The 12090-nt window shown below is 48.2% G+C and overlaps 1 protein-coding gene across 7 annotated transcripts in view; it reads right to left on the bottom strand.

Moving 5' to 3' along the window:
* Positions 1-12090, bottom strand: part of PPP1R12B (protein phosphatase 1 regulatory subunit 12B) — a 102836-nt gene that overhangs the window by 7838 nt on the left and 82908 nt on the right. For 6 of the 7 annotated variants that reach the window (XM_062013415.1, XM_062013419.1, XM_062013418.1 and 3 more), the window contains 5 exons: positions 7748-7764; positions 7151-7295; positions 6029-6133; positions 5588-5638; positions 3824-3874 (listed from right to left, as the gene is read on the bottom strand). In XM_062013415.1, the coding sequence (XP_061869399.1) occupies positions 3824-3874; positions 5588-5638; positions 6029-6133; positions 7151-7295; positions 7748-7764 (369 nt within the window). Of the gene's footprint in view, positions 1-3431; positions 3473-3823; positions 3875-5587; positions 5639-6028; positions 6134-7150; positions 7296-7747; positions 7765-12090 lie in introns of all 7 variants that reach the window. The other variant, XM_062013416.1, reaches the window with a different exon arrangement.

Here is a 12090-nt window from a genome sequence, read left to right as displayed (position 1 = left end):
GCCTTGAACCAAAGCAGCTTCATAAACCATCGTGCTCTGCCCCACGTCCTCCCACTCTGAGCTTGTGGCTGCAGAGAGGAGAGGGAGGGAAGGGTCTGCTGGGAAGGAGATTCCTTTCTGCCATTTAATGAGCAGAAAGCACTCAAAGAGAGGTCATTGCCTGTCCTTAATGGGAAGCAGCACAGGCAAATCTACTGTGACACGAAGAACTTGCAGCAACTTCCACCCAGCTTGCAAGCCATGGAGACTGCTCAACAAACCTGCTGCATCCCAGGACACTGTCCAAGGGCTTGTTCCTGCATGAGAGAAGCACTTTGTGTAGCTCCCATCCATCAGCTACCCAAAAGAACTGTCTGCTGAAATCAGGGTACCTTGTCCAAGAGCCTTGCAAAAGCAACAGAAGCAAGGGAAAGGGAGAGCCAGTGAGTGATGGGGCTTGAGCCCCCTGAGGGCATCACACTGACAAAGCAGCTTCTGCTACTTGGACTACATCAATGCAATTCTGACACTGCATAAAGCAACAGGTTCAGAGGCAAAACTACAGCCAAGAAACTGCAGGAGAGCTTCAGGGCAGTGAGATCCCCCACCCCACCAAACCCCAGCCCTCTAGCCATCACTTAACCCACTCAGACTGTGCCAGCTCCCTGTGTGCCCAATGAGGACAGACAGACATCCCACGTCTGTCCTGTCAGGAACCACAGCCAGGAGCTGCTGAGGATGGGTCATGCTGGAGGAGTCATTTCTTTGGTGGTACCATGGATAATAAATGTCCTCTGTTTTATCACAGGGAATGCAGCTGAGTGTCTGGCTGGTGGAAAAGGTCAAGCATACATAAAGCTGGTGCCGTGCTAGGTGGGATGGAAAGGGTTGTGGTCATTTGAGAGACCACCTTTACTTTCCAAAGCAACATAGCACAGAAGCTCAGCATGGATGCAGCTCAGCCTCAGCACACTGCCATAAGAAGGCTCACTTCTGTGTAAAGGTGTGTGTGCTGCAGGCAGGACAGCCTTCTCTTTACCCAAGAAACCCAGCAAAGGCTGGGAAGCTGGGACCAGAGCCAAGGGCAAAGACCAGAATCTGGATGCTACTGCTGCGATTGCTTATCGCTCTGCTTGACACTTGGCTTACCAAAAGCAGGTTTCTCAGTTCAGCTCTACCTGCCTTCAATTAAAAGGATTGTGCCTGTAACATGAGGGAAAACAGAAATGCCCAAAGCATGCACAGTGTACAAAGCCAGGAGGTGCAGTGCTGCTGCAGAACCACGAAGCTCCTGTGACCTTGAGGACAAATGGCTGTGTTCAGTTGGGACCTCAGGCACTTGGCATTGGATTCGGTTCAGTGCAAATGTCAATTCTTTTTTCCTCCTTCCTCAGCCAAGCTGCTGTATCTCCAAGTCAAATTCTGCAGTCACTTAGGAAAATGCTGCACTGCTCTGTCACCTTCACAAGGAACAGGCCTGGCACCGAGGAGTTCTTGAGATGAGTTTGTCCTGCTCCTCTCCATTTCTGCATTGCTTTGTTAGCAGCGGTTAAGCTCGTGAAGGGAACAATGCTCATTACCTCAAGTGTAGCCTGATTTCTCCCACAGGCACTCAGGACCATCCTGTGACTGCTGCTGTGCCTCTCTGTCCTAAGAGGTCAGCTGCAAGAAGAGGAAAGCCTTGGACAGGACAGGATCAGGAAGCTGGATGTGAGCCACGTCAGATCAGTTCCATTCAAAGAGCAGTAGGAAGAATCCTCAAATCCCACAGTACTACCCGAGATAATAACCCTGTGTGTGTGTCTGCTTGTTTCCTCTTGCTGCTCTCCACCTTAAGGGAAATTGATGGGTTTAAGTTGCTTATTCCTCCTGATTCTGCTCAGCAGCTATTGAGCATGAGATGCAGGAATGAAAGATCTAACCAGAAGTTGTTTACCTGGCTCAACCTCTGCACTAGGCATTGACACAGCTGCTCTGCAGAGGGTATCTCACTGGAGGCAAACACAACTGGGCTGACTCTCCTGATGGCAGCTGGATACAAAAGCCTGCTTTCCTCATGGACATGTCCAGTTCAACATTCTTCTCTTCAGAGCTTTTATGCTCCTTTTTATTGAGTGGCTGTCACAAAAGACATGTCACAGTGTAGTGACACCATCCTACAAGAGATCTTTTAGACTGCATGTCTAATTACTCTTCTAGCAAAAGGCCACTTTGGTTGTTTGATGCAGCAAGAACACAGCAGAGAGCAAAGAGTAAGCACCACTCCAGAGGAACTGACAGCTCATTTGCAGTTAACTACAGGCTCCTCTAGCTCACATCTCCTGTGTGTCTCCTGGGGAAATGTAAGAACACATCAAACTGCTTCTCCTTTTGCACCTTCTTGGCTTCCACCAGCCTGCAGCTCCCAACTACTTGAACCAGAGGCACTTTGGCTGTGTCCAACAGTTCCTACAGGCACCTTCTCTCATTAATTGCCTTTCAAACCAGTGTAAATGTTCTAAGCCTGACAGGCCACTAGAGGACACTGGTTTGTCTTTTACTCTGCAGACTGAGCTGGTTTGCAGTGATCTGCATAGCTGAAGAAGAAACACAAATGGCCACTATCTGTGTTTTCTCTTAAGGCTGTATTTCTACAACTACAAGGTGGTTTCTCTGGAGTTAAAGGTTGGTACCTGTCCAGTGAGCAAAGAATGTGCAAATTAGGCATATTTGGTCCATTCTCCTTCCACTGCTGGCTAGCAAAACCACATTTATTTTCTCCTCTGTGAGAGAACAAGAGAGCCTTTACAGTGAGACCTCCACCAAATCATTCCACTACTTCTTGCAGCAGAAGATGCAGCACAAGCCAATGGGTCCTCTCAAAGGTGTATGCTTGAAAAATACACGAAGCTTCAAACAGAAACATCAAGTTGGAATCTTTTCCAGGGTGTTAGGAGATGGTTTCCATCAGTGCATCGTGCTGAGAGGGCTCATGGCTCTCAGATGGGTTCCTTCCTTCTTGCAGTAGCTGGGTCCCACCTGGGTCATGCTCAAAGGAGGTGAAAGCACAGGGCACAGAGCAAAGAGGTCACTGAGAACACACACATTGCAGTGCAGCATGAAACCATGGAATGCTGCAAGATCACAGGGAAGTTTTCAGTGTACTCAGGCTGCAAACCACACTCCTTCCTGCTCTGCAGTGCTCCCCACCAGCCCCGTGCTCCCAGGGCATCCAAAGCCATCCTTGGGGCAATGCCACGAGGGTGAGGACCGCAGGGTCCCGTGACAGTAAAGCCATGCTGCACATTTCATCGGGAAGCAGATTCCTCTTTGCTGCAATCTATTCCCAGCTGACTTACTGACACAGCCTTCCAGTAACATGCTTTAGGAAGGGAGGACAGAAATACAATCACACTCTGTGTTCTTTTCTGGGCCAGTGTGCGTGATCTCAAAAGCCAGCTTTGTCTTCTTACCCATCTGGAGAGAACCACGACGGCTTAACTTGGGCTGCAGACTATTCAAAGCACAAAAAGAGGAGCACACTGAAACTCACCGATGCCACAAAAGGTTAGTTTTGGAAAGCATTACAGGAGAACAGCTTTCACAGTTCTTGGATCAAGTAGCATAACAAATGAAACATATGGTGCAATCAGCTGAGCAGTAACAGGACACCTTTATCAGCACTCCATGGCTGGAGGACGTGGCAATTAAAGTGTATTCTGACTGTGTACAGGAACACACTCAGGGGTAACACAAGTCCCTTCCCATGTGCACCTTTAACATCCTCCTCCTGGGTGACAGCCCCCTCAAGATATTAATACAAAGCATAATAAATGGACCAGAGAGTGACTAGATTCCTTCCTACCTTCATCTCCTCTTCCATTTCAGAGAGTTTCCGCTCCAGGGCTCGCTTCTCCTGTTCACAAGGATTTGTAACAGACACAAGGTCACAAGGACTTGCAAGATGAACTTACAGTACATGTTCTTTTAGAGAAAAATAGAAGCATTCACTAACAAGCCTCTCAAAACACAGGCACAGCTCACAACCAGGAGCTGATCAGCTGGTAAACCAGCAGGTGCTGGGCTCTCTTTAGCAGGTCCTGAGCTCTCTTCACACCCCTTCAATGAAACTATTTGCACCCTGCAGCGATGCCGGTTTTCAGGACTTCCTGATGGCATGTGAGTGCAAGCTCTGTAGGTGAAGCTATGGATTAAACTGCAACCTACTGAAGAAGGCAACAGGTAAACTCACCCATCCTGTCAAACAGAACCGTGAACAGGGAAAGGTGCCTGGAAATCCTGCTTCTCCCAGATTCATTTAGAGCTTCAAGGCTGAACACAGCCCTCGAGCTGCAGCCTCACCAGGGCCTGCTACAAGGGGATCTCATGGGTGGGAGATAGAGGTGTGGTGTGTGCTCCCTGGTTTGGGGATGTCAGCTCCAGGCAAGTGCTCTGACCAAGAAAAGCTCCCCATGTGCCATGGCTTCCCAGCAGCCACGTTCAGATGACAGTGATGGTGACATGTTTGATAAACCACTCAGGCTGCTGTAAGGACACGTTGGAGTTGGGCCCACGTGGATCTTTCCTTTGAGAGCCTTGGTGTTGAGGCTGAGGCCGGTGTGGTGGTGCTGAGCTGTGCTCACCCAGCAATGCCACAGCCTCAGCATCACCCTGGCATCAGCACCCTCCATGTCTGCACCAGCCAGGACAGCACAGGCTCATCCTAGAGTGGGCACCCCAAGTGCCACCTCCTCCAGCCTACATCTGGCAATGCAGGAAGTGTTTACACATAAATAATCCAGGTCTCTCACAGCAGGAATTGGATTTAAATGCATGGTTCAGTCATTCAGCAAAGCTCCTAAAAATCCAGGCAACCCTCCAACATGTGAGTGGACATCACTGAGAAACTGCAGCCAGGCTTTAATTAACCACTGAGGCACGTTGTGTGTAATCAGCAGTAATGACCATCAGCTGAAGCAGGGGAGGTTCTGACTAGATAGAAGGAGGGGAAGAAAACCACTCCAGCACTGTGAGGATAGTCAAGAATGGGAAGAAGAGCCTGTAGCTGTGGAAACTCAACTCAGCAGTCTCCAAGTAAAAAGCCCTGACTAACTTGTCTGAGCCTGCTGGGATGCACTGTGCATTTCCTCAGGTCCCTTCCAATCTGGAGCTATGGATACTTAAGGTAGAGATTTAGACAGACACTGTCTGTTCAGCTTAGCTTTCTGCAACAAATCTGACTGCTCACTTAAGAGGAAAGAGCACTCAGATTTGAGATGTAATCACAAGATAGACACACAGCTAATGCTTTGCCTAGTTCCTCCCACCACCCCAAAACAGTGTTTGTTTATAAGGACCACGAATCTTTCAAAGCACCAGGGACCCCCAGTCCTTTATCACTACCCCACACAGTTGGTTGGGCTACAGCTCCCTATAATGAAAGAATCAAAACTAAGCTGATTTGCAAAGACAGCAGAGAAGTCTCAGACACAGAGAAGGTCAGAACACAATTATCACTGTGCACTGCAAAAATACAGTTATCTTTTAATTAACACTTTCCTTCAAGACATTGCTATGTCCTGCAGAGAAACATGCAGCAAAGACTGAGAAGAAAGCAAGAGACACGTACCCTTTTCTCCATCTCCAGCATGCTGGACCGGTCACAAGTTTTCTCCTGTTTCTGCCATGTAAGATCAAAAATAGAAAGCTGTTAAATCTGAGAGGCATTCACAGGGTGCTGCACAAAGGCCTAGACAGCCTACAGATCATAGAATCACAGAATGGTGGGGCTTGGAAGGGACCTTTGGAGATCATCCAGACCAACCTCCCTGCAGAAGCAGGTTCACCTAGATCAGGTCACACAGGAGCGTGTAAAGGTGGGTCTTGAAGAACATAAGACCCTTGCCCACAGAAGAAGTCATCTTTACAGAATCACTCACACTTACTTCTGTGAAAACCAGCAATTTCCTCTGCTGCACTGTCCCTCCCAAACCCTTTCCCATGCCAGAACACACACTGGCTTGTCGGTGCTCAAACGTTTCTTCAGTCTGGGAGCAGGTTTTTGCCTTACCTGGGCTGCTTTTTCCAACTTGGATTTGATGTCAGCCAACTCCAGCTGGGCTTCTTGCAGCTTTGACTTCAGTTTCTGATTCTCAGACAGGGCACTTTCGTATAACTGAAAGAGGAGACAGGAAACTTCCATGAAGCAGCCAGTTCTGGGGCCAGCCCCAGCTCTGCAGCGTGTCCTGGGCGCTGAGCAGAGGCAGCCGCATCGCTCCCCTTACAAGAGCTCAGAAGAAGGGCAAACAGAACTAGTTTGGATGCTTCACTTGTGTTCTCATCATCCAGATTACATAAGAAAACAGCTGTTTTAATTTTGTAGGGTGTTTAAACACAGACAGGAGGCAAAGAAAAGGGATGATTTTAATTTAGGCAAACCACAAAGCATAACAAAGGACTCGGGTACACAGGCTGGAGGTATCTGAACCTACAACTGTTGTGCTCCACAACACAACATGCTTGGGCTGCTCTTCTGAGCTTTTAGTTTGAAGAGGAGGAGAAATGAGGACAATTGTAGGTCACTACAAAATGGATTTTTTGCCTTCACTTCCTTCAAAGCAGCAGAATTTCCATCCTTAAGAGGACAAGCTGTGCATGCTGCCTGCTCTCTTCTGGCCAGACATGCTCATGAGGAAGAGTAGGGTGCTGAGTACCCTGCCAGGCTTTCAAGCACCACAGTCATTTCAGAATGAAGGACATCTTGAGCTGTTTACTTTTCATCTGGATGTGCATGGCAGCCCATACTACTGCCTTTCAAGGATTACACTGAAAGCCTTAGAGATGATATAAAAACTAGTTCTGTAACGTTATAGCAGCAAAAACAATTCTGTGGGGATTTGCATGCCTGAGCCATGCTGGCATGCTCACCAAGATCTTTTCACGCTCCTTTCAACCTTTCAAATCCCTCCCAGCACTTCTCCAGCCTGACTCCTCAATCCCCCTCCCCAGATATCAGACTTTCCATGGTGCCCTTTCACCTTTTGCCCTTTTCACTTCCAAAAGCAATGGAAACAGAGCAAATTCAAATGACCACCTTCTCTCTCTTTCCAAAGACTCTCAACACAGGCTTCTGCAGTAAGAAAGCAGCTTCTAAGGTACATGCAGTGACAATAATACCTTTTAAAAAGCTTACTTTTTTATAGTCCCTGTTGCTCTCCTCTTCTGCTCTGCTGAGGGCTGCTAACCGGTTCTCCCTGCGGGTGTAGGCACTGGAGCGGCTGGAGGCACGGTCGCTGTAGGAGGAGTCACTGGTGGCAGGGTTGGTTGCTGCCTCCAACCTAAAATGTGATGAAGATCTGGCAACATAGCCCCAAAGTAGCAGCTAGTATGAGCCAACTGCTCGGGACTGGAGGCTGCTGGGAGGGCTGAGAGCCCCCTGCACCCCATGGCAGGATGTGGCCCAGGCTGGGCAGCCACCACTGGGCAAAATCCCGTGGGCATCAGTCCAAAACCCAAACTGGAAGGAATTGCCCACAGAGCTCATGGTGGGAAACAGCTCCATTTCTAATAGGGCACAGAGGGATTGTTTTTTCTCTGCAGAGTAATTGTTAAATGATTTGGGGAGCAAAGGATGAAAGCAATCTGGCCCAGCAGTTGAGCCAAGGTAAGAATGACATGGCCAGCTCCAGCTCCAGACGTTGACATGAAGCAGAGAATCCCCAAAGCCATTCAAAAATATACTGTCAATAAATATTTAATAGAAAAAACACTCAAAAAGGAAAACTCTTACCTGGAAAGTCTCTCATGCTGAAGGAAAAAAAAAGAAAGAAAAAGGGAATTAATAGTGAAGGAGAATTAGAGGCTCAATTCAACAGCTGCAGAGCTACCAGGACATTTTCCTGCATATTTTTTAATACATGAAAGAATCAACAGAAGATGGACACAGAGAAGACAAGGGGTCAGGCTTTTAGTGTCCAGACATGCTTGTGTTGGACAAACACATCACTAAATCCAGTGCTGAACCAGCTGGCAGATTTGCTGCCTGTGTGAAGACTTCAGATCTGCTGCTCCTCCTGGAACCCAGATGATGGCAGGTATCTAGTGGTAGAGACAGTCACCAGCTCCAGCAGCCCATCTCAGTGCTGGCATGGGTCCTGAGCCACGACAGCGAGGCCAGAACCACATCATTTGGTTTGCTCTAACCCTCTACCCATGCACCAAAAGCTTTCTTTGCATCACAAGGGTGAGAAACTACCCCCAGGAGACAGCAGACAGCTTTGCACCACAGCTAATCCTCACTGCATCTCTGCCAGCCATGCTGGATACAGTCTGGAAAGCTCCTCATGGGGCCAAATGCCTGGCAGCTGCCTGTCACTGTCACAGGGGTGCCTGCCTGCTGCTCCAAGCAGCCATGCCTTGGGCCACTCTCTGTAGGGAGCTCAAAGCCAGTAAGCTGCTGAGCAGTTTCCCTCTGGCTGGCCTCTGGCAGGGTTATCATTGCAAAGACCTCCTGTTTCCAGCCACAAACACACTGACCGCTGTCTCCGTGGTCTTTTGTTAGCTGAGCTTCCAACACTTGCCTCTGAAAACCCTCAGCTGCCTGACAGCTTCCTTTTAACTTTGGCCCAATGATCCAACCTCCCCTATTGAGCTGGAAAGGGGAATTAGGAAGTGATTAACAAGCCTCTTGGTGAAAGCTATTTGTGCCCGTTATGATAATCCCCTTCAGCAGGACTTTTCCTTCGATGACAAGCAGCGAGGCAAGTAATCCACTTACTATCAAGCCTTCTTGTGTCTCAACAAACACAACTGCTAATGTATTTGGACAGTGCTGAGAAAGTCCACGTGCAAGGGGAGGTGGGAACCAAGCACTAACACCTGAGCAGGTCCCCAGGCCAGTCTCTGCACAAGCAGCACTTTCCCAGGCAGAGAGAGGGCAGGGGTGAGCTGCTGCAAAGGAAGGGCAAGACAGGGCTTTCTCTTCCTGATTTGTGTTTAGCTAAAACATTGTGCAATGTATTAAGGTTAAGAAGGGGATTCAGACAAAGTGCTGTATCAACTGTGTGAGTTCATTGGAGGGTTTCTTCCTTCCTCTGGCAAATGTGGAACAGCACTGGCAGGTTTGCCCAGACTCCTTCATTTCCCTCGGGACTGGGAGTTTGACTAGAATCATGAAGAGCCAGAGAAGCATCAGGTTGTGAAATTATCTCTCTAAATCTAAACAGGGTCATAGCACTGCAGGGTCTGGGGTGGGGGGAGGAGGAGCCCAGGGAAAAGCAAGGTGCTGGAAGAGGCTGTCCTGGTTCAGAAAGCAGCACAGCAGCCAGCACTGCACTGAGACCCCGGCACGCCTGCTGCAGAGCACCCATGGGAACGGCTTTTAAAGGAAAACAAAGCACAGAGCACCTGCAGGCTCTGTAACCAGCTCTTAGATCTCTCATCTGAGAAGCCACATGGAATCAGACTGGTTTGGGTTGGAAAGGACCTTAAAAATCACCTAGTTCCAACCCCCTTGGCCTGGGCAGGGACACCTTCCACTAGACCAGGTTGCCCAAAGCCCCATCCAACCCGGCCTTGGACACTGCCAGGGATGAGGCAGCCACAAAGAACACAGTCCATCATCTTTCCTCTCGCTCATCTCACAGTGGGCAGCACGTTGGAGCAGCACTGGGGGTAGTGGAAGGTTCAGATGGCTTTGCCAGCCCTCCTGATGATTCAACCAGGACATCTGACATGGCATGTGAGGAAACGTGCCAAGAGCACCATACAGGACTGTCCCTCTCTGCATCAGCCACTTTCTTCTGAGCACCCCAGTTCTCATGGTGCTGATGTTGTTCAGCCCTAAGAAAAAGGCAGAGGTAGGTTCTGGCTGTGGCTTTCCTTGGGAGGCTGCATGGCACCAAGAGTGCCCTATGATTTTGATTTCAGACACGTGTTTGGACTGTTGAGGCTGGGAGCTTTTCCTTAAAAACTCAGAACTTTTCCAGCCTTTAAGAGTTCAGTAAATTATAATTAAAACCAAATTCCTGGTGGAAGGTTAAGACAAAATGCAGTCCTGAAATGCAGTGCCAAAAAGGGGGATCAGCCACTGCTCTTGCCAAGTCAGAAATTGGCCTAATTGCTTCCAATTGCATTCTTCTGCAGCTGGGATCTGACCCAGCCAAGGCAGAAAAAGTCTATTTACATTGGTGTAAGAAAAAAATAGATGCTTTGGGAACATTTTATGCTTCTTTATCTCCAAACAACTGGCCAACCTCAGGAAAACGTGAACTATTTTAAGATAGTTCTCAAGAGGTTTATTTTGGTGTGTTTTGTCTCAGAGATGCTGGGAGATGTGTACAAGTAAATGATCACCATTAGCAAGATCCTGCAGCACAGCTCCAGCCCTGCTCTCCTCCCTTTTCTTAACCCAGAGGGCAAGTCTTAGGAACCTCTTGAATTTTATTCTTGTGTTGGCAAATATCTTCTTGGTGAGTGCTGCTTGGTTTAGGAATTAAGTGCAAAATAAGGCCAGCTGCTTTTGGGGCCAGTTCTTCCCTTCTGCTATAACAGTGCCTCCACAACCTGAAGTTATGTAGCTCTGCTGCTCACACACCTCCACAGGTTTATGTGCTTGGCTGTGCTGATGTGGGGCACCTGTCAAAAGGACAACCTCCCCTGTGTGTTGGGTTGCTGCAGGGAGAAGCCTTCCCACAGCTGGCACAGCAAGGAATAGCAGTGAGGAGGATTGCCTGCTACACCTCAGATCCATCTGGCACAAATCAGATCAGTATTTCCCTCAAGCCACATTTGTCTTTCAAGTCAGGTATGGCTGGGGGCAAGTTTGGCTTTCCAGTGGGTGCAGAGTAATGAGAAGGTCTGGCTGAACTCTGCTTTTGATAGAGTTTTCTGTGGTCGTTGCCTCCCTTGGAAAGCAGCTCTGCTGACCCCAGAGCTGTGGTTTGCCACAGCATCCTGTTAGCTACAGCTGACATGATGAATGGTGCTGCCTTCTAACTCAACTTTGCATTTGTGCAAATGCAAGGATTACAAAATCCCATTGATATGATTAATAATCCCGTGTAGCCAAACCACCTCTGTGTAACCTCCAACTCCCCAAAGCCTGATGCAAAACATGTTTTCACAAACTATAATCAATAAACTTTTGCTTAATAAAAACTGCTCTCACTGAAGCATAATATTAAAAGGTTCTCCAAGATGGAATAGTGGCTTTGGCAGCTGGTTGCAACACATCATAGAGCTTTCAGTACAGCTAGCATGTATTTAGTCAGGAAACAAACACTGACAAGGCCTCTCCTGCCCTCCAAACACACAGGGCCGTGCCTGTGCCTCAGTTCCTCAAGCCTCTCCTGGGGCCTGTGGGTTTTGAGGCAGCTGCACTTTACTACCCCTGTTTTTTGGGGGGCTGAAACTATGTCAAATGTCAAGCTGGGTTGTATTTTAATTTAGCGAAGGTCATAATTCACAAACCTGGGTTTGGTGCCTTTTTTCCTTCTTTTCTACAAGATGAACAGTGAAAAGTTGAATAAATGATAACAAATAAATGTTGGCTGAGCAACATGAGAAGATCTCTGCTCCTGAATGTCTTCAATATGAGAATGCCACGTGACTTCAGGCAACAACATCTTCCTTATCCCTGCAAACACTCTAGTGGGATGTTTTCAGGTATTTCAATACCTGTTTGGCCATTAGCCAGGATTCCAGCTGCCCAGAGCCAAACTGGCAACTTTTCAGTGTGAAGCATGCCCCAGATTTGGTGAACATCTCCAGCCTCATGGCATCCCCCTGGCAGCTGCCACAGCCACAGGCTGTGCTTGCATGGAAAAGTGATTAGGGCTGGTTTGGGTATGTTGATCCTTCTGTAGCAGGCCAAGCATCCTGTGCTTCTAGAATTAAGACAGTTTACACTGTGGATTTCCCCTCCCCTCATTTCTTTCAGTCTAAAAGAGCTCCAGAGCAGCTGTCAGTTTGAAGAGCTCTGCTCCAAAGCTCTTACTTCTACTGAACTTCAACAGTAGCCTCAGCAACGGGGGATCATTGAAAAGAATTTATCATTTATTGTAAAAAAACCCACCACCAATCTCAAACAAACCAACAGAAGCCCTCCAAATCAACAACACCCTAACAATTCCA

This window comes from Colius striatus, chromosome 22 (genome assembly GCF_028858725.1).
Source record: "Colius striatus isolate bColStr4 chromosome 22, bColStr4.1.hap1, whole genome shotgun sequence".
Classification (NCBI taxonomy): domain Eukaryota; kingdom Metazoa; phylum Chordata; class Aves; order Coliiformes; family Coliidae; genus Colius; species Colius striatus.
The sequence above is the reverse complement of the archived record's forward strand: the minus strand, read 5'-3'. Positions and strand labels throughout refer to the sequence as shown.